This window comes from Paramormyrops kingsleyae, chromosome 7 (genome assembly GCF_048594095.1).
Source record: "Paramormyrops kingsleyae isolate MSU_618 chromosome 7, PKINGS_0.4, whole genome shotgun sequence".
NCBI classification, from domain to species: domain Eukaryota; kingdom Metazoa; phylum Chordata; class Actinopteri; order Osteoglossiformes; family Mormyridae; genus Paramormyrops; species Paramormyrops kingsleyae.
Genome location: NC_132803.1, coordinates 13676091 through 13699285, shown reverse-complemented (window position 1 = coordinate 13699285; position 23195 = coordinate 13676091). Strand labels below are relative to the sequence as shown.

Sequence of the window (23195 nt, the reverse complement as noted above, 5' to 3'; positions counted from 1 at the left end):
GCTGTAGCTTTCACAGATGTGACGCCACTTTCTCTCTACGTAGGTCTAACCACTCCTGAATATTACAGTGTGACTTATGCTGTGTGCTCATCCAGTAAAGTTGATATTAAAATAAAACTGCTAATCGACTTTGCTTGGAGTCTGATAAACCACAGCAGCAGAGGGTTAGAAGTCTACAAAAAGGTCAAGACTGTCAAAGTATTACAAATTGTGCAATGCTACAAATATAGGTATACATTTTGTGTAGAGTTTTTTAACTTGTCAGGTGAGTAAGAATAGCGGAGAGGCACTGAAAATATGCAACTGGCTATTTGAGTGTTGTTGATTACAGGTGCCTTAACATAAAGTTTATTCATTATTTTACACAAGCAAATTTAAATAAAATAAAAGAAATTAGACATGCCATCATTAACACTAGGATGGAAGAACAATTAATTTTTTTAAGATGGAAGAAATTAAATTTTTATCATGATTAACTGCTAGTAATTGATTTCAATGGCTCTTCTTACAGAATTATATGAATTTAAGGCAAATAGTAGACTGGTTCCCACTAAGCCTCACCAACATTCCACATGGGGAGATGACTGTAGAGGATGTGATGCTCTCCCTCCAGTGGGATCTCCCTCCAACGTCTGTCTGGAAGTCTGTCCAGAACACCTCCAGTCCTGCTCAGAGCACAGCCAGTCTGGAGCATCTCCAAGTCCAGTACTGTATGGGAGACACCTTAGACGTGCGTGTGGACATGCGGGACCACAGTGGGAGGCCCAAGACTCATGGAGGAGACTTCATATTGGCCCGGATTCACTCCCCCAAACTACAGGCCTCCGCCGCAGGAGCCGTCACTGACCTCCGCAACGGCTCCTACCGTGTCCGCTTCACCCTGCTCTGGCCTGGGGAGGTGCAAGTCTCTGTGCTCCTCATGCACTCCTCTGAGGCGGTGCAGGCCCTGTGGAGGTCCAGGCAGCTCAACTACAACAAGATCACACACAAAGGAAACTTTGTCAATGGGAGCAAAACTGAGACATCTGAGTGCGGCTTCCAGCTGAACGCGAGTAAATCCCTGTGCGAGTACAAAGACGAGAGGGATGGAGAATCCTACGCCTGTTACACACCCCCAACCCTGCCATGTCACTCGATTGACACCATGTCTTCATTCAACACTCCAGGATCTGCACTCACCAAGGAGGAAGCTTCTCTACTGACCCGGTAAAACAGACTCTGTTTTCATGTCAGCCGAGCGTTCTTGTTGCTTCCAGAGTAACTTGTTCCAAGGCTGACCATACTTCAGTCTTCAGTTCATGGCTATTATACTTTTTTTTTTTTTTTAAAGGAACCACATTGGGGTGAAGATAAAGAACAAATTTGGTGACGTGGATGTCAGAAACTGTTCTGGTAAATCCCAGTTTCAGTTAACTGTAGTTTTCTGTCTATGCTGTTTTCTACATTAATCGTTTGTTTTTTCTTTTGGGTGCATTTTGTCACGCCCTGTTCGTCCGATCCTCCTGTGTGCCACACCCCCTCATTAACCTCTTGTGAAATCCCAATTGTTATCAGCTGTCTTTTGTTATTTACATTAAGTCTTGTGTATATCAGTCCGTGTTCGAGTATGTTTCCCCAGTCCTGTCATTGAAGTCTATTGAAGTTTTTACTGTGTTGTACCTCGTCCTGCTGTTTTGTTGAATAAACCCCTTGTTCCCGACTCTCCGTCTCCCTGCTCCTGCTTCCCCGCATGCGATCGTGACGTTGATGTAGTGATTACTGAACATGAAGGAATTTGTATATGATTCTTAAAATAATTTTTTTCCTAAAGAAAATTGTTTTCCTCAAAGGGTAATTTGATAGTATGAATACTTATATTTGGCTGAAATCTGCTAGCCTCAGAGATTAAAGGACAGTTCACCTCAAAACTGATAAAATATATGTTTTAGCAGGGATTTAGTGCTATGTATTCATCTACCTTGTTCTGATATGAGTTGCCTAGTTTTAGGGTGAACTTCCCCTTTAAGAAATGGTGTCGCTAGTTGGTTTGTACATTCTAACAAAGTCTTAGTTTCAAGAGTTGAAAATTTAAATTGACATCCTGAAATTATATGCAGTGTTATCTGTATTCTCTCTCTCTCTCTGTCTATAGTTACCCCCAGCAGCACAGGTAGGGATTGTGCTCAGAGAATCAGTCCCAACATCCCGAGTGGTTATTACTGGAGAAACCAGTGGTCTTCCTTGTGCTGTCAAACTGGCAGCTTCTTCACTTCGGAGTCCATCAACAGCTGTCTGAAGGGAAAGACACTCTACCTTATTGGAGACTCTACTATGCGTCAGTGGATACAATTCATGAACAGCTTTCAAAATGGTCAGTCCTCACAATCATTAAATATTGCAATGATTTTTTCCCACTTTTTTACTTTTATTAATAAATTCCACATCTTCCTTCTTCACTGATGTACATGGTACATTAGTACATGTTTTTATCCCTGCTTGTTAATGCTCTATAGTCCTTATGCCTGTTATAGCCTGTGTACACATTGCAAGTCTGCTAGGCAGATTAACACATGATTCTAGTGCATGGAAACTTTACTGTCAATTAAGGAAAACAACTAAATGTTTGACATGCATACTGGTAAATTATAGTAATTGATGTTTTTCATCATAGTTGCTCTTAGAAATGTTTGTTAACCTTCAATTTGCAGATAAAAGCAAAGACTACCGTGGCTTTTCCCTCTTGAAGATTGTTAACATTATGAGCAACTACACTGTCTACTGGAGAAATCACGGTCATCCCAGGATTACAGCTAGTAAAATTAAACTCAGTGAATCTTCCTACATTTCCCGTAATTTGGATGCTATCAAAGCAGAGGGAGAGGACACAGTGGCGGTGATCGGATTGGGCCAGCACTTCCGGGCCTACCCCCTGGAGCTCTTTGTCCGCAGGTTGCTGAGCCTGCGGGGGGCCATCCAGAGGCTGCAGGCCCGCAGTCCCGGGACCCGCATCTTCATCAAGATGGAGAACACCAGGGAGCTCTCCTCAGAACCAGAACGCTTCAGCGACTGGCACGGACACCTGCAGAACCTGGCTCAGAGGAAGGTGTTCGGGGACCTGGAGGTGGGGTTTGTGGATGCCTGGGAGATGACAGTGGCTGCCAACACCTTTGTCATCCACCCCAACCCAACCATCATTGCCAGTGAGGTGGCGGAGTTTCTGTCCCGTCTCTGTCATATTGCCCAGGGTACCAGTGTCAGACCAGTATCATAGAACAACTTCTGTTTACGCTATATAACACAAATTTTGTTCCTGGATAGTATTTGTTATTTCATAATTGCTTACAGTATGTTCTAAATGTGAAGAAAATGGTCATTATTCCCTTTACTTTTGTGATTGGATAATGAAATTTAGAAATGAACCTATTTTCTATGCACATTTTCAATTCTGTAAGATCTGAATAAAACAACATTTGAATCAAGATTCAAGATTTATTATTTGTCACATACATAGTTATACCCTGAACAACCCTTAGACTGTGCAAATCAAAAATAGAATTAATAAGTCAACAAGTTAAAAAAAAATCTAAGAATGAAATATATACATGATACAGAGAAATGTAGAATTTGTTCTAATATAGAAAAATTCTTAAGGTTTAAACTGTACATGCGCATATGATGTAAAAACTATGTATTTAAAGTGCAGTGTACCTTGTTGCAGGTGACATAAGTATAAATATAAGCAAAGATGGATATGCAATTTACACATTGTTAAAATAGCCGGGTGGTGACAAGTAGGAAGAGTTTACATGAGTTGTGCATATTAAGGGTGTAGTGGTGGCATGTCCTGATTAAGGCGTCTTATGGCGTGAGGATAGAAGCTCCTCCTGAATCTCTGTGTTGTACCATAATACTCCTAATGCGCCTGCCTGATTTCAGCAGCTCAAACAGACAGTTACTGGGATGAGATGAGTCTCTGTTGGCCCTGATTGCTCTGCTCCAACATCTCCTGGTATAAATGTCCTGTAGATGGTAGAGAGGATCTGGTACAGCGCTCTGCTGCCAGAATCACTCTCTACCGTCCCTTAATGTCCTGTACACAGCTGTTTCTGTACCAGGATGTGATGTTCTGGGTCAGGACATTTTCCACAGCGCTGGAGTAAAAAGTCCTAAGAATCGCTGGAGAAACCCAGCACTTCCTCAGCTGTCTCAGGTGGTAAAGATGCTGCCTCGCCTTGCTGGACTGGGCTTGGATGTGTTCTGTCCATGTCTGATCCTCAGTGATGCGTACTCCTAGATATTTTAAGTTGCTCACTCTCTCCACTGCAGTCCCATTGATGTAGAGGGGGAGTAGGAGTGCTCCTTACTCCTCCTGAAGTCCACCACCAGCTCCTTGGTCTTGCTGACGTTAAGTTGGAGGCAGTTCTCCTGGCACCACACTGTCAGGTTATCCACCTCCTCCTTGTAGGCTGTCTCATCGTCATTGGAGATGAGACCCAGCACCACTGTGTCGTCAGCGAACTTGATGATGTAGTTGGAGCTGTGTGTGGCCACACAGTCTCTAGTGTAGAGTGTGTAGAGCAGAGGGCTGAGCACGCATCCTTGAGGAGCCCCTGTGTTGAGACTCAGCCACCTACTCTCACCACCTGTGGTCTGCCTGTGAGGAAGTTGAAGACCCAGGCACACAGGCAGCTGTTCAGTCCTAGCTCCCTCAGCTTGGTGTACAGTCTGTGGGAGATTATTGTTTTAAATGCAGAACTGTAGTCGATGAAAAGCAGTCTCACATAGTTCCCTTGCTTCTTGGCCACGTGGCTGAGGGTGGTATACAGAACGTGGAAGATGGCATCCTCTGTATATCTGTTGGGGCGCTAGGCGAACTGGAGTGGTCTGGAGAGCTCGGGATGGAGGATATCATAAAGTCTTTAATGAATCTCTCAAAAACCTTCATGACCACCAAATGTGAGTAGTTTTTCAAGATTTGTGACTGAAATGTAATTGTTACGACCCCTTGCGCCTCCTGCAGTCAATGTAGTGGCCATGTAGTGGCTGCATGTTGCAGTGGGGGTGTTAATTGCCCACACCTGGCGCCGTTGTGTGTGAATATTTTCTGGACAGCTTCCGCTCCTCTCTCATTATTTTCTGACACTCATGCACCCCTGCATTTTATTCCTGCATTTCACATTTTAACCAGGCGTAGATAAACACTTACCTAAAGGTTTTCTCCCTTGTGTTTTGATTTAATAAATTGAGTTTTCCTAAATTATTATCTTGTTGTTTGTCTCCCTTTTTTATGTTGCGGACTTACACGAGTCGGCCATGACATAAAAAAAATTGGGGGCTCGTCCGTGATGCTTGGTGGTGCAGGTGTTCAGGTGGGTAAGAACTTGCTGTGTGTCGCGTTGCGAATAGGGTACACTCCTGTAGGTAGAGCGCTCCAGTTTAGTCGGTTCTGACTTTTCCATGAGTGCTTTTTCTTTTTTTTCCTCTGTTGTGTTTGTGGCTAACTGCTGAAGGCACGCTTCACATTGGATCTTGTTTAAAAAAGGGCTTGTTTGCCTCTTGAAGTAGTAATATTACTATAATAATGTTATGTAATATAGTAATATTACTTGTAATATTATAGGGTATGGTATGATTTACATAGCTATTTTATATACTGGACATTGTTAAATGTTTCTTGTTATCATCAATAATGTTTATTTGAGATCCTGTTTATATGAGAGTATTTTAAATATGAGTGCACCTGTGTGGGGATCTATTGAGAGATGTCAGATGGATATACAGTGGTACCTCAGAACTCGAACTTAATCCGTTCAGAACTCCGGATCGAATCCTAAAAAGTTTGAGTTCTGATCAAATTTTCCCCATAAGAAATCATGGAAAACCAATTAATTGGTTCCCAACCCCAAAAAATGACACCTAAATATGTTTTTTTTTTTTTAGCATTTAAACACAAAATGAACCGGATAAAACAAGAGCACATACTGTACTAAACACATCTAAGCACATTTATCAAAACAGTAATATGTAAAGTAAGAAAATAAATGTATCCAAACAATGTGTCTTGCCCCGACCGTCCGCTCCTTCCGTGTGCCACGCCCCCTCATTAACCCCATGTGGAATCCCCGTGTGATCAGCTGTTTCTGGTTCTTGTCATTAGTCCTCTGTATTTAGTCCGCATTTCAGTTTGTTTCCACAGTCCAGTCATTGTATTGTCCATCTGCGTTTTGCCTGCCTTACCTGTAATTAAATTTTACACTTCCATACATGTTTTACAGTTAAGATAATTGCATTACATGAAGCCTACATTCCAAAAACACGATTAGGCTGGATTTCTTTACAAAATAATAAAGTTGGATGAAGTGTTCATCCTCAAAGCAGGCAAAAATAATTACACCTCTCCACCACCTCTTGGTGGCGCTGTGATGTTCACGTTTCTGATTTGCATATACAAAACGTATACACATTTTTTTCACGCTCAGATTCTCAATAGAGTCTGGCTGCAGATCCACTGAGAGGCACATCCACTGACAGGCAGGAAATTACATCACAGATCCACTGAGAGGCACAGCCATAGATATCTTCTATGATACATACAATGACAGGCAGGAAGTCCACTGTTGGTCTGGAAATGACGTCACAGATCCACTCTGAAGCACACATTACTGTGCGTACATTGGAGAAGATGGCGCTGGTCTGAGGTAGTCGCTCGTGCGTGTTCTGTCAGAAAGTCTGGGAGTTTTTGATACTCCGACAGAACTTTGAGGACTCAAATTGTGGAAATGATAATTTAAAAGTGTAAAGAACACAATTAACTATGGTGGAAGCTGTGTATGAAGACAATAACTGGAGAAATATTTAAAATGTACTTTTGTTAACAGTTATTGTTAATGCTACAGACGGCTGTGCTATTTGTTATTAAAATCGAACGCTAAGTCTGAGGAGAATGGAGTTGAGCCTTCCTGACTGTTCTGCTGAAATTTGTATGGAGAATTCGGATAAAGAAAATTCTGTGGTGGAGAGCCTGAATATGGAGGGAAAGGGCTCACCTCTCTCCGAAGCCGGCGACAAAGAAGAAGAAACGTGAACATAGCAACGGAGAGAACGGAGGGTTTTCTGACGTATTGGTGGCAATTCAGAAACTATCCAAAAAACAAGATGAGGCCTTTGGAAAGATTTTAAACATTGAAAAAACTACTTCTGCTACTTCCGATCGGCTGGAACAACTCTCCCTTACGGTGGAACAACTTCTTAGAGAGGTTGAGAAACATAAAGAATTTTTAAAGAATGCTAAATTAGAGATGGAAATTCTGAAAAAAGAAAATCTGTCCTTGAAGACTGAAATTGCGGAGTGTAGGTGTTATAGCCAGAGGTGGACTTTGAAATTACATGGGCTAAAGGAAGACGTGAATGAAGGTCTAAGAAAGGCTGTGACTAATGTTCTTGGTCAGATAGCGCCTGGCCTACAAGAATATCTAGAGGAAGGGGTGGACATAGTGCATCTCCTTGGCCCAAAGAGGGAGGATGGCTCTCATAGATCTGTAATAATTTTGTTTGCACTACGTAGAATTCGTGACAGCCTGTGGAAATATGCTAAAGGCTGTAAGTTTCTGCGAGACAACAGACTGCGGATCTCTGAGACTCTATCTCCGGAAGACAGATTGGCAAAGGAGAAGCTCTGGCCACTTGTGAAGAAAGCTAGAGAGGAAGGGAAGGCGGCATCTTTCATTGGCCCAGTTGCTTGGATCGACGGGAATAAATTAGATCACACCTCTTTCTTTTGATTCGTCGTTGGATAATTGGATAATAATGGATGTTTTGCCACGGTATTAGTCATACTTAGGCACAAGATTACAAAGCCCTGTTCTCTAAGGTAAAGGTTATACTTAATATAACAGTATTCCAGTGTATTTCGGGTGAATAATGGTATAGTTTCATGTCGCTCATACGTTGTAGTTTCATTGCTACATTCTTGGTTGATAACTTTTAAATTTTGAAACCTTAATTAATCATTATATGTTATCTGTTTTATTGACAGATAATCCAAAATGCACTTGGAATCTAGAGAGGTTTCATTTTCATGCTTTTCTGTAACAAGCAAGGCTAATGGATATTTACTTACACATTCCTTTAAAAGAGTCTAATACATTTTATAGCGTATATTATAATAATTCTTTTTTTGTGATTAGTTACTCTTGCTGAATTGGTTTTAGTTGGGGATCATTACTCCTTATCAAAAAAAAAAAAACACTTTTCACACTCTATATTATTCGTTTCTTTACCAGAGAGTATTCTGTGTTGATTGTTGTCTAGTTTGTTTAATTTAATGGATCTGCGCTCATGCTCCTTCTCGCTTTTGTCACTGAATGTTAGGGGTATACGGGATATGGTAAAGAGGAAAGCTGTTTTTCTTTTCTGTAAGAGTAGCAGTGCTGACTTAATTTTACTTCAGGAAACACACTCTTGCGAGATGGATGAAAAATTTTGGAAAGGGCAGTGGGGAAATAGTACTTATCTTAGTCATGGCGATAATCGTGTAGCGGGTGTTTCTGTATTCCTTCATAAATTTAAAGGGGATGTGCTGGAAGTGACAACATCAGATGATGGCAGATGGCTGATCCTTGCTCTTAGGTATGATCAGGGGCGTAGCACCAAATTCTGGGCCCTATGCACAAACAGTGCCCATGCCCCCCCTCCCAAAAAAAATAAATAAATAAAATAAACAGCCTAATCACACAAGACTTCACTGGAATTTGGTTTTATTTGTAGAATGATTAAAAGCTATAACAGGAAATGTCACCAAAGGTAGCCTAACATCATAGGCCTGCATGAAAACTGAACACTTTTGAAACGGTTTCACCACTGCGTTGGTCATCAAATTACCATGCGAATGCGATTTCAATACGCGGAAGTGCGGCTGTTTAGAATGTGAATAGCGATCTTCACGCGAAGGCGGTGTTCCGGGCAATTCGGTTTCCCTATGTTTCCCCTGTCTATCAGGGAATAACGTTTCTCCTAATATTTAGTCAAATATGTATGTTTGATGTCTGAAAATCACTCAGGTAGATTATTACATGTGAATACAGTAGATCGTCACGCATAATATAGTCTTATATAAGCAATACTATACCGTTTTCATCAAGAAATATCTCTATCCAGCGAATTAAATACTTTCATTTATTATCTGTAAAAACAAAAAACATCGAAAAGGCATGTGATGTTTTAAAATATATGGCTTGTTTACCTCAAGAGCTTCTTAAAAAGACATGAAAACAACAGTGAAACCGTGTACAAATCAGCGCGGGACAGGGGAAACATAGGGAAACTGAATTGTCCGGAACAGCTGTACTACACGCCCCCCATGCAGGTAAAACAAAGAAAGGTGATATGGTTTACTTTTTACCGATATAACCTAATTTTAAAAACTTGAAATACCTCCGACAATGGACGTTTTGAAAAGAAGACAGATTACAGATTTAGCCAGCGTTTTTTCCATGATTCTACACGAACATTTCAGCGAGATATAAACTGAAATAGACGAGAAAGATACGCGGCATCTAAGCAAGTGTTTAATGAAGTGTTTAATAATCACAGTTCATTTAATGTAGGCTATTTGCTTTCACATTTGGGCTCACCTTTCTTGGGAAAAAAAAGTTTGTAAGCAGTTGCTTTCCCTCATTTCTTTTTTTTTTTGTTTCTTTCCTGCCTCTCTTTTCTTTTTTGAAAACCGGATTTAGCTTTCTTTGGCATCATCTTCCAACACGGATTCAGCTGATTTAGCAGAATGACCGCTAAATTAAATGCGCCTAGTTAAAAAGCCCGGTGAAGACTAAACCATCGCAAGGGGTGATGGTGCATTTCCTCAGGCACGGTAAGCTAGGACACAATTCAATCCGTCAACCGATTTATTTTCCCACAAAAATTACATTTACATTAGTTAGCAACATTTATTGCGATCTTTGAATAATTTTAATATTTAAAGGAAAATAAAATTCCAGATTCCTTAGGGGCCCTCCCCCCACATGGGGCCCTGGTAACTCAGTCCCCTTTTTCCCCCCACTACGACGCCCCTGGGTATGATCAGTTCAGTTCAATTTTATTTATATAGCACATTTAACAACAACCGTGGTTGACCAAAGTGCTTAACAATATCTGACACTCACACATAAACTAGCCAAAAACAATTATTATAAGTCACGATATCTCAACTCAGCTCGAAATAAAAACTAAAGAATACAGATGGGTCTTAAGCAACGACTTAAATGTTCCAACAGTCTGAGCAGTTCTTATGTGTACAGGTAAACTATTCCACAAATTTGGTGCCACCACTGAAAAAGCTCGGTCACCTTTATTTTTTAACCTTGCTCTTGGAACATCAAGGAGCACCTGATTGGATGACCTCAGTGCTCTAGCTGGAGTATGAACATGTAAAAGCTCTGATAAATAAGCAGGTGCCAACCCATTTAAAATCTTATAAACAAACAATAGAACCTTAAAAACAATCCTATAACGGACAGGAAGCCAGTGAAGTGAAGCTAAGACTGGGGTAATATGCTCGTACTTTTTAGTCCCAGTTAAAAGACGAGCTGCTGCATTCTGGACTAACTGTAAACGTTGAATACATGACACATCCAAACCAACATATAAAGAGTTACAGTAGTCTAGTCTAGTTGTTATAAAAGCATGAATCACACTTTCAAATTCCTTACGTGGCAAGTATGGCTTGACTTTAGCAAGCAGTCTCAGTTGAAAGAAACTGGCTTTTACAACAGAACTAATCTGTTTTTCAAATTTAAGATCACTGTCAAAAATCACACCAAGATTCCTAATAAAAGGACGAACATACCAACTTAAATTACCAAGTCCATCTACACAACCAGTTGATAACTCTACCTTCTTGGTGTGTAATATTTATGGGCACGACTCACGATTTTTGAACAATCTGTTGTTTTCTTTAATTACCTCTAAATTAAATGAAATTACCAAAAATATTCCAACTAAATTTTGATTATGGGGGGTGATTTTAATGACTGTTTAGATGATTTAAAAGACAGATACCCTGCCAGACAATGGCAAAGCTCACACAAGAATAACCCCATTTTAAAATTGTGTTGCGACTTTTCATTAACGGATTCTTGGCGTTTTTAAACCCTGATCGTCAGGATTACACATGGTCTAATAAAGACCAGTCTAATAGATATAGAATTGATCTCTTCCTAATTTCCACACACTCCCTTCATCTTATCACCGAGGTAGTTTACTCCTTTGCTCCCTTATCTGATCATAAACAGATTGTGCTAAAGCTTGGTGGGTTAGAACGGACGGCAAAGGTGAGAGGGTTTTGGAAATTTAAAAACTCTCTTTTGCAGGACGATAATTTTAATGACAGCATTAAAGGGTTAAATTTTCTTAAATATTGAGTATAGTGATTATAAAGCAAAATGGGAATACAGTACTTTAAATATAGGGTAAGAGGGATGGCCATGGAAAGAAGTAAAGAACTGATGAATCTTAAATGGGCCAAAGAGCCTGCAGTATTTCATAGAATAAACCTCCTACTATCTAAGCCCACGCTGTCTTTTGAAGATAAGGGGGAGATGAAAGAGATACAACTAGAAATTGATCATATCTACACTGAGCTAGCCATAAAGGTGCGTTCATAAGGTCAAGGGCAGAATGGTTAGAGGACGGGGAGAAGGAATTAAAAATAGCACAGTTAGCAGATGATACCGCGCTTTTTCTCCAAGATCAACAGCAGTTGCCCAAAGCCATTAAACTTGTCTAACGACTTTCTTTAGCATCTGGCTTAAAACTAAACATTTCCAAATGTGAATTGTTCTAATTGAAGGACTGTGGGTGCTCATTCATAGAAGGTATTCCAGTTAAGAACAAGGTGAAATATTTATGTATTTATATAACAAAAGACTTGGCTAATAGACAAAATTTGAATATTCAGAGGCCAATACAATCCACGACGTGTAAATGTAATTTATGGTTACAAAGAGATTTGCCTTTATACGGAAGGGTTCTTTTATCCAAAACGGAGGGATTGTCACGTTTTGTATATCTGGCCCTCTCACTTTTTGTTAATGATCTTACAGCCAATACTCTTAATAAATTGTTCCTTAATTTTATTTGGAAAAACAAATCCCATAAACTTAAACATACAATACTGTCCAATGGTAGGGCGGAAGGAGGACTGGAGGTGCTTAATTTTGTGGATATAGTTCACACGTTTAGAGTCAGTTGGATAATTTTGATTAATCCAAATTCAATATGGTTCTTTATCCCAACTCATATTTTTGGAAAACTTGGTGGGCTATCTTTCCTTTTACAGTGTGATTACTGTAAAAAATGTGTTTTGTCCATAATTTTTCCCTTCGTAGAGCCTTTTTATGGAATAATATGTACATCACAATAAGGAATAGGTCTTTGTTTTATCCACAATGGTTCCAAATAAATATTAATGTCTTGTCTCTATTTGATGATCAAGGGTCTTTAATGACATATAACAACTTTATGACAGAGCACAGTTTTCTCATACCATTTAAGGAGTACAGTGCCCTTGTCGAAGCTATTCCACAGGGCCTGATTCAACTTATGAAAAATCATATAATTGTTAATGTAGGACAAGCATCTGCTGTCTATTCAAACCTTTATATAAATGGAATAGTGATATGATAATAAAAAAAATGTACGAATAAGCATATCCGCCAAACTTTACAGTATAGAAACAAAACTATCCCTAGAGGGAAATTTTTCTGGAATTCTCATTTGGGGGACATTAATTGGAGGAACGTCTGGCTTCTGCCTCATACATTTTGTATCTCCAATAAAGTAAAAGAAGTTCATTTTAAGATTTTACATAAAATTTATCCAGTTAACTTGTATATTGCCAAATTTGTAGACATAGACGGTGCCTGTACCTTCTGTGGCCTGGTGGATGAAACGCTTACCCACCTTTTCTTCCAGTGTGATGTGATTAGAACATTTTGGTCTGAGTTGTATTCTTATATATTTCAAGCTCCTCAATCTATTGATATATTTAACCTTAAAGATATAATTTGTTATTACTGTAATGACAGTGATAGGGCATTATGTGACATAGTTCATTTTTTTATTTTAATGGGAAAATTTTTCATTCACAAGCAGAAATTTACAGGTTCTTTGCCGTTATTTTCCATCTTCTTTACTGAGCTAAAAAATGTTGTCGTTTTCCTTGATAAAAAAAAAAAAAAAAAAAAAAAGAAAACCCAAAGATTTTAAAAATATTACAAGGACCGATTTGAGTAGGAGTCCTAAGAAATAGCCTTTATTTATTGTATTCTTATTTATTCATTTATTTATTCTTTTCATTTTGGCCCTGTGGTGGACTGGCGACCTGCCCAGGGTGTACCCTGCCACTCGCCCAGGGGTGTGGCTCCAGTTTCCCCGCGACCCAGATGGATTGAGTGGTATAGATGATGGATGGATATTCTTATTTATTTATGTATGTATGTATGTATGTATGTATGTATGTTCCTGGCTGTATATGTGGTGTAATATTTTATGATGAATTGCTATGTATTATGTATGTAGACCATACACTCACCTAAAGGATTATTAGGAACACCTGTTCAATTTCTCATTAATGCAATTATCTAATCAACCAATCACATGGCAGTTGCTTCAATGCATTTAGGGGTGTGTTCCTGGTCAAGACAATCTCCTGAACTCCAAACTGAATGTCAGAATGGGAAAGAAAGGTGATTTAAGCAATTTTGAGCGTGGCATGGTTGTTGGTGCCAGACGGGCCGGTCTGAGTATTTCACAATCTGCTCAGTTACTGGGATTTTCACGCACAACCATTTCTAGGGTTTACAAAGAATGGTGTGCAAAGGGAAAAACATCCAGTATGCGGCAGTCCTGTGGGCGAAAATGCCTTGTTGATGCTAGAGGTCAGAGGAGAATGGGCCGACTGATTCAAGCTGATAGAAGAGCAACTTTGATTGAAATAACCACTCGTTACAACTGAGGTATGCAGCAAAGCATTTGTGAAGCCACAACACGCACAACCTTGAGGCGGATGGGCTACAACAGCAGAAGACCCCACCGGGTACCACTCATCTCCACTACAAATAGGAAAAAGAGGCTACAATTTGCACAAGCTCACCAAAATTGGACAGTTGAAGACTGGAAAAATGTTGCCTGGTCTGATGAGTCTCGATTTCTGTTGAGACATTCAAATGGTAGAGTCAGAATTTGGCGTAAACAGAATGAGAACATGGATCCATCATGCCTTGTTACCACTGTGCAGGCTGGTGGTGGTGGTGTAATGGTGTGGGGGATGTTTTCTTGGCACACTTTAGGCCCCTTAGTGCCAATTGGGCATCATTTAAATGCCACGGCCTACCTGAGCATTGTTTCTGACCATATCCATCCCTTTATGACCACCATGTACCCATCCTCTGATGGGTACTTCCAGCAGGATAATGCACCATGTCACAAAGCTCGAATAATTTCAAATTGGTTTCTTGAACATGACAATGAGTTCACTGTACTAAAATGGCCCCCACAGTCACCAGATCTCAACCCAATAGAGCATCTTTGGGATGTGGTGGAATGGGAGCTTCGTGCCCTGGATGTGCATCCCACAAATCTCCATCAACTGCAAGATGCTATCCTATCAATATGGGCCAACATGTCTAAAGAATGCTTTCAGCACCTTGTTGAATCAATGCCACGTAGAATTAAGGCAGTTCTGAAGGCAAAAGGGGGTCAAACACCGTATTAGTATGGTGTTCCTAATAATCCTTTAGGTGAGTGTATATAGTACATGTAACTGTGTCTGTTTTCCTGATGAAACACTGCCCATAATCCTTCTAATTACCATAAACCAATCTGATAATCTCTCAGCAAAGTAGTAATACCTGTTACAACTGTCTTTACAATGTTCTACATTTGTATAACGTAGGGTTCTTTATCACTTTGTCTGCAGAAATAAGGAAAAAGGTTGGATAAACCATATATTATTTGATCTTTTCCACCAATACCCTCCTTCCAAATATTGCTGCGGTGTGTGGTTTAGGTGCCTTAAATAAACCTGTACTTTCTAATGAAACGTGTGCCACCCCAAACATGATCACCGATCCATTCGGGCCACCCCAATGAAAATTGGCTCCGCCACTGCTCAAAGGCTTTCGGTAGCAGTGTAATGTCCGTAAGGACGGAACTTAGGTTTGTTATGCATGGAGTCTCCTCTCGTGTTTTTATTACGATTACACTATCATTTTCCACAATATATTTCGGAAAAATCGTAGAAATGTAATTCTAGTTACTGAAATTTATAATCTGTTTATAATCCTTTTCCTTCGTTGACTCGGTTAATATCTTTGAACAATCTAAGACATCACTAGAAATTACAGAAAGAAACTGCACTAGCGAACTCTGGCTTCTCGATAACCACCGAAAAGTTGTTTTAATGGGATTAATTAGAAATGGTAATAGTTATTTTCAGTGAAAAACAGTTTCAAAGAACAAAAGCGCGCGCTCAGATATAAAGCTCAGATATTCGTATTGTTTTGCTTGCACGCTTTGTTCCTTGTTGGCTATATACAGCAATAGCAGTAACAACAGTAATAATAATAAAGATAACTGCAAGCAGTGACAATCGGGTCCAAAGCTAATGGAAAGAAGCAATGAAGAGGAATGAAGTGAATGGCATAAAATTAGAAGTTCACTAATTATTGGAAATGAAGTACAGACTGTAATTGATGAGCAATGCATTTAAATTGGCAGAAAATAGGAAATGCTTCTATGAGATGATACCTAACATTTTGAACATTACCATGGAAATGTTTATCAAGGTACGATGAAGGGAAACCGGTAGATGAGAAACGGAAGGGAAATGTGGTGACTAGCTGTTGGAGAAATATTGCAATTGCTGCAGTGTACACAGGCTGAAGTAACATTGAAGTTTGATAGATTTCTAAAAGTCAAATGGCAGTAACATATAAGCAGATTAAAAATATGGACTTAGATGAAGGGAAAGGTGATTAATATTTAAATGTTTAAATAAACAATAAGGAGATGTCAGCTGCATTAACCAAGGTTGTTGTTAGACATATTAGGACAGTGGCTAAATTGTAAATGAAGTATAGACTGTAACTGATGGCCAATGCATTTAAATAGTCAGAAAATAAGAAATGCTACTATGAGATGATAGCTAACATTTAAACATTATTGTGGAAATGTTTATCAAGGTATGATAAAGGAAAATGGTAGATGAGAAACGGAAGGGAAATGTGGTGACTAGCTGTTGGAGAAATATTGCAATTGCTGCAGTGTACACAGGCTGAAGTAACATTGAAGTTTGATAGATTTCTAAAAGTCAAATAGCAGGAATTTATAAGCAGATTAAAAATATGGACTTTGAAGAAGGGAAAGGTGAATAATATTTAAATGTTTAAATAAACAATAAGGAGATGTCAGCTGCATTAACCAAGGTTGATTTTAGACATATTTGGACAGTGGCTAAATTTGAAATGAAGTACAGACTGTAACTGATGGCCAATGCATTTAAATAGTCAGAAAAAGTAGGAAATGCTTCTATGATAAGATAATACCTGACATTTTGAACATTGACTTTGATATGTTGATTAAGGTACGATAAAGGGAAGAGGGTAGATCAGAAACAGAAGGGACATGTGGTGACTAGCTATTGGAAGAAATTGCAATTGTTGCACTGTACACAGCCTGAAGTATCTCTGAACTTTGATACATTTCTAAAAGTGAAATTAAATGAAAATGTCAATAATCTTTGAAGGTTTGATGAAAAATAAAGAAATTTCAGCTGCATTAACTATAAGTATATTTTGACAGTGGCAGAAGCGCCCCCGTTTAACCGAATGTCACCAAAGTTAGATGGTCTATTCATAGTCCAGTGCTACAGAAGTGAGTCAAATTTTGTGAGAATTCGATGAAGTATGAATGAGGTTTAGCAGACTTAATGAATTCGGTATGGAAATAGTGAGGCCAGCAGGTGGAGTTAGCGCTACATTTGATAATTGGTATCATGCAGTCCCTGGTGTGGCAGTTTGACTACTGCCATTAGCAGAAGCAGCCTTAGTACAACAATATAAGATACAATATATAACCATTTGCTGAAGTGCCTCAGCCCAAAAGAATTTGTTTTTTGTGTCAGATGGTCTAAGTAGACGGTAGAAATAGGCACCTGCATACCTAATATTTTAAGTCTAGATCATACAAGTTAAGCTTACTTTATAGTACCTCAGTGAACACATGCTGTCTTGTATATTAAAAAAAACAACAGTGGCTTACTGCATTTGTAAAGTATTCTTCTAGACATAAGAAGCCCTGAAAGAATTTAATGCCATTAATGAAATACAGGACGAACTGCACCTGCTGGCTAATGTATAAAAAAAAAAAAAAAAACTGCAATATAAATAGAGCACCATCTCCACCTACTGGCCAATTTAATACAAAAAAGCGAAAAATCTGCAATATATACTGCCTGGCTTATAAATAAAATCTGATAATTTTCTATAAGTCAAATAGCATAAAAATGAAAGGAGCTTAAAAATATGGACTGAGGTGAAGGGAAAGTTAATTCCTTGAAAGTATTATGAAAGATATTTCAGCTGAATTAGCCAAGGTAGGTATTAGACATACTAGGACAGTGGCTGTACCGCTCCAGATCGACTGATCGCCACCAAACTTGGAAGATCTGTCTGTAGTCCAGTCATACAGAAGTGAATCAAATTTTGTAAGGATCAGATGAAGCATGCCTGAGATTTAGCTGTTTGAATGAAATGGGAATGGAAATGTTGTGGCCATCAGGTGGAGTCAGCGCTCCATTTTAGAAATGATATTAAATGCTTTCTGACCTTCTCATTTGTAAATGAAGTCTGATAATGTTGTATAAGGCAAATTGGTGAAAAATGAAAGGAAATTAAAAATATGGACTCAGCTGAAGGGAAAGGTAACAATTATTTGAAGGTTTCATGAGGAATAAGGACATTTCAGCTGAATCTGCTAAGGTGGGTCTTACACATATATGGACAGTGGCTGTCACGCCCCCATTTGACCGATCAACACCAAATTTGGAAGGTCTGTTTGAGGTCCAGTGCTACATTAGTGGGTCAAATTTGGTGATGATCAGACGAAGTCTGCCTCAGATTTAGCTGTTTGATTGAAATGAGCATGGAAATGGTGCAGGTTTGGTGTAGTTGGTGGCCATAGCACTCAGATAGGTCAAGTTATTTTTATAAATTATCCATAAGGCCCGTGTTGTGATTGATCTAATACCAGAATGACCGACTTGGGCTGGACATTGTAGTAGTTATAGCAATATGTTATTTATTAAGTTTTTAAATATCACAAGGGAATGCAAATGACAATCATTAGGCATTGCATATATCTTGATTTGGCATGACTAACAGAACTTGCAATACAAAAGATTTCAACCAGTCATATGTCACTGGAACAGAAATGAGAAAAATGTAAGTTAAACTGATTTTGCAGGTTTATACAGACATGTTATATAGCTGTAGCGCCCCCGTTTGACCAATCGGCACAAAATTTGGAGGGCCCTTCCCCCGTAATGTCCTACAGTATATATTAAAGTTTGGTGATGATTGGCTGAGGCACACCTGAGATATAGCTGTCTGATTGAAATGGGTGTGGCACCAGTATGGTTCCGGTGTGGCTGGTGGCCGTACCTCATGGAAAGTTTATGATTTTTTTAATAATTTTATATAGTGACTGTCTCCTGATTTAAATGTTACCAGATTTATGTAGATATGGTGAAAATCATAGGAGGTTAAAGAAAAGTCTTGTTATAAAATAGGCAAAAAGGGCAATAGTTATAATGAAGTTCTTTATACCATTAAATTTGGCATGAGCTAGTGAATAGGATTAGCAACAATTATCAATTTAATCTTTAACAGGTCAGGCGAAATAGGCAGAAATGCAAAACTTATTGCTGTAGCGCCCCCATCTGGCTGATTGTGGTGTCCTTAACACGGTATGCTAAGGGTTGAGAATCAAATGTGACAGCTTGTTTTGGTTGAGATTCAGAATTGTTTAGCCTGTCAAATGGCTGCTTCATTTCGAGTGACTGATGATGACCATGATATTATGATCAATGACTGCTATGATATATGTCTGATCTCAGAATTGGTTGTAGTACATATCTGCCAAATTTCAATTAGATTGGTCAATGCAATCAGGAGATATTGGCAGTTTTTAGTTGTAGCGCCCCCTATTGACGAAATGGGGCCAGCTTTATATCTACTCCCCAGAATGGCGCTGGGAGGTAGCATTGCAAATTTGGTTAAGATCGGCTAAAGCAGGGCCAAGTTATATTATTCAGACTAAAACTGGCCAAATTTAGGTGGAGTTTGGGCGTGGCTGAAGGCCATATGATACAGAAATTTTAGGATTTTTTAAATAAGTCTTGATCAGCTCAAAGAACTGATTGGTTTGACACCTCATATGTCTGATTTGGACAGACGTGGTAGGACTTGAGGGCAGAAGTAGGATTTGCAAATTATGCAAATTAGCAAAAAATCTAAGTAGGCGGAGCTTCATAGTCCAAATGGGAAGTTAATAGGGAATGGCTGTCTGTATCTGCAGAAAAAAGAATTTCAAATGTAGGACTAATAGGACAGGAGATATGGACTGAAACGTGTTGGGGGGCACTACAGCGCCCCCATCTGGCTGACAGGACTGGGTCAGAGAATCTGAGTAGCGGGTAGGAATTGACATCATCTGACCCAGTTTGGTTGGTCTAGCTCTTACGGTTTAGGCTGTACATTCAGTTTTAGGGCGGAAAAATAATAATAATAAAAGAGAAAAATCCTAAGAAAAACAATAATGGTCCATAAGCATTTCATGCTTTGGACCCTTAATAAGAATTTTACATTTGAAACGAAGGCTGTAATTAAACAGATTAGTCCTCTTATAATAAAACCGGCATTACCTTAGCCAGTATTACAACTGTAATGATGCAGATGAATATAAAAAACATCTTCAGACTTTCACTCCGTCTCCGATTCGCGCTATCCGATGTAATGGTCTGTAAAACGGCACAACCAAAGTTAATTGTATCTCTTAGATTTCACAATTCATGGTATTCCTTAAACGTTTTGGTATATATTCTATTATCTGCCCCTATTGATGACCAGAAAATATCCACACATTAACAGGCAAATTTGTGTACATTTATAGATAACAATGTATTTCTTATTCTGTCAGTAAAACCTACGCTCAGCAATATACTTCATTACAAACGTTACAAAATTAAATGAGATAGAGAACTTACCAGACACTGAGTCATGCTTAATAAGCAGCTGTTGGATACGTGTCGCAACATATTTTTGGTCTGAAACCAAGACGATTTTTCTGAATGCATATTCTGACAGGTGTGATAGTTTGATGAACATAGTAAATGATGTAATTTATTAATTTAAAGTAGTTTTAAACTTCTTCTCTTACATTTGTTGACTGATGTTAAGATAACTTACGCCTATAATTCTGTGTGAGTTTCACGCTACTCGTGCAATCGTTACGGTTAAACAGCTATCGCTCCGGCCCACTAAGATTTAGTCCAGGCCCAACCACCAGCCACCTTTCTGTATCCGCCCCAGTTTCTCCAGATTTCCTGCAATTGTTTGCTCTGAGTCTGCATCCCTGATCACCGACGTTTCTGTGTTACAACGGTTTACTACATTTTGAAAGATCTGACCACAGCAAAACAAAAACTCACACATTCCTGAATGTATTAAATAAGTAAAGTAACCAGTGCTTGAAGTGGGAAAAAATAAGTGCAGGAACTCAAATTTTCTTGGGCCACTGTCGCTGCGTCGGATCAGTTTCAGTAAGTACCGGAACGCAGAAAAAAGTGGCGGAACCCAAAAGACGAAAATACAGAAGTTCCGGAACTGCGTTCCGGCCCACTTCAAGCACTGAAAGTAACAAACAACTGAGGAGAAATTACACGCGTGGAATTACTGCAGGTGTCTCCGTTTGCACCTTATCAGTGTCCTGGAGATTAGCACCTTGTTTCAACTAGGGTGACCAGATAATCCATGTCAGGGAGGACACTTTGAGCTACTTCGGGTTTTACAAACTACTTTCAAATTGAAAGGCTCCTGTGCTTGCCGAAATAGTTCAGCTTTTCTTGTGCTTTGACTAGTTTGTTTCCTTGACTGAAAGACTCATCCAGCTGTTTCACATTAGTATTAGTGACATATGCATGATTATAGGAGACTGACCAATCAGCACACAGCAAGAACTCAGTGCTCAAGTGAAATCCAGGCCCGTTTAATTGAAATGGTAATTTACAATTCCTGTCCTAGCTCAGAGTGTCCTCCCTTACATGGATTATCTGGTCATCCTAGTTTCCACCCTACCTGTGGCCTGGAGATTAGCACATTGGCAGAAACATTCATATACAATTAGAAATGGCAAATTATCTTCTGTTCTGTAAGTAAAAATTAAGCTCAGTTAAAGTCCTTTATTTCAAGCATTACACACTCAAATGTGAAAGGGAACTTAGCAGTGACTGATTTGTGCTTAATAAGCGGCCGTTGGCTACATGTCAGAATATAGTTTTGGGCTGAAAGAATCAATTTATGTTGTTAAACCGGTTATGGAAGTCAGTTGCATTCCAAAATATTTTATTCAATATTGTGGGAGAAATTCATTTGTGTGGTTTACAGTAATTTTCCAAAAAATGTAGGGGAGACCGGGGATGGTTGTCACACTGTTTTCTTAAATGTAATTTCTTCCAAAACAGTGTATGGTAAGAATTCCCTTTCTGTACACAATTAATGCTTAATGTGTCAGGTACAGATGGATTAGGGTGACCAGATAATCCATGTCAGGGAGGACACTTTGAGCTACTTCGGGTTTTACAAACTACTTTCAAATTGAAAGGCTCCTGTGCTCGGCTAAATAGTTCAGCTCTTCTTGTGCTTTGACTGGTTTGTTTCGTTGACTGAAAGACTCATCCAGCTGTTTCACATTAGCATTAGTGACACATGCATGATTATAGGAGACTGACCAATCAGCACAAAGCAAGAGCTCAGTGCTCAAGTGAAATTCGGGTCCTTTTAATTGAAATGGTAATTTACAATTCCTGTCCTAGCTCAGAGTGTCCTCCCTGACATGGATTATCTGGTCACCCTAAGATGGATAATCCTTGCTCTGGTAGAATCCATTCTCTTCAAAACATATGGGCTGTCAAAGGCACCTTGCGCAGATGTGACAACCAACCCCATAGCGGGGTAGGTTGTTACACCCTATGGGGTTCTTTGTCCCTGTGTTATTCTAATGGGGAAAAATGAAAAAAGTTTGAAAAAATGTATTTTCAATGAAATATCAAACCAAACACATCTCATGTGTATAAAAACATCAAATAAGTTTCATTGGTTCCTTTTTAGACTCTTTAGATTCAAAAATGTAAATGTAAAATGCATGAATGTAAAACACCACAGGCTATAAATGTAAAACACCACAGGCTATAAATGTAAAACACCACAGGCTATAAATGTAAAACACCACAGGCTATAAATGTAAAACACCACAGGCTATGAAAACTATACTACTACCACTATGAATAGGTATGTCACTATCACCAGCTCTGCGCCATAGGGGCTTTGGCAGGCAGCCTCGTTTTCAATTTGGTCGCCATTCCCCAGAGCACCAGGGTATCCCAATAGTTTTTGCCTTTTTGTTGTGTTATTTTTGTGTCTATTAGGGTAACCCGTTCTGATAACGTAAAACACACCTTCATCTGGGGATTTCCATTCAAAACACGGTAATCTGACTTTCTGATAACTTCGAAATTTCCTCCCGATCTTACCGAAAATTTCACTCGTTAAAACCTTCGTTGGGACAATAAAGGTAAGCAGAATTATTCTTCAAATTATGATAATTATATTTCTTAGTTAGTTTATTGTATTTAGGCGTATTTTGAGCAAAATGTATCGATCAGCAGTTCACTTTTTTGGATCCGCCGCGAGAGCCGGTCATGTTTTGTGGTGAACAGTGCAGCAAGAGCCGAAAATAGCATGATTTTCAGCATGGAATTTACAGCTTTAAAATGATGTGAAGGCTTTTAAATGAGGTTATATGTGTTTATGAATATATATTCTTGTAATAAAATGGAGTAGATACCCATTGCTTGCTTTTGTAACACAGATGATTGATAATTT

General features: G+C 39.1%; 1 protein-coding gene and 1 long non-coding RNA gene across 2 annotated transcripts; one reads left to right on the top strand and one right to left on the bottom strand.

Moving 5' to 3' along the window:
- Positions 1-550: 550 nt before the first annotated feature.
- LOC140592100 (NXPE family member 4-like) lies at positions 551-3261 on the top strand. The gene is made up of 4 exons (XM_072714348.1): positions 551-1206; positions 1331-1392; positions 2132-2350; positions 2688-3261. Exons 1-4 carry the CDS (start codon positions 581-583, stop codon positions 3248-3250), a joined length of 1470 nt encoding a protein of 489 aa, XP_072570449.1. The 5' UTR covers positions 551-580; the 3' UTR covers positions 3251-3261.
- Positions 1685-2978, bottom strand: LOC140592101 (uncharacterized). The gene is made up of 3 exons (XR_011992363.1): positions 2906-2978; positions 2136-2271; positions 1685-1758 (listed from the first exon to the last, which is right to left on the bottom strand). It is a non-coding gene; the product is annotated as an uncharacterized lncRNA (long non-coding RNA).
- Positions 3262-23195: the final 19934 nt, after the last annotated feature.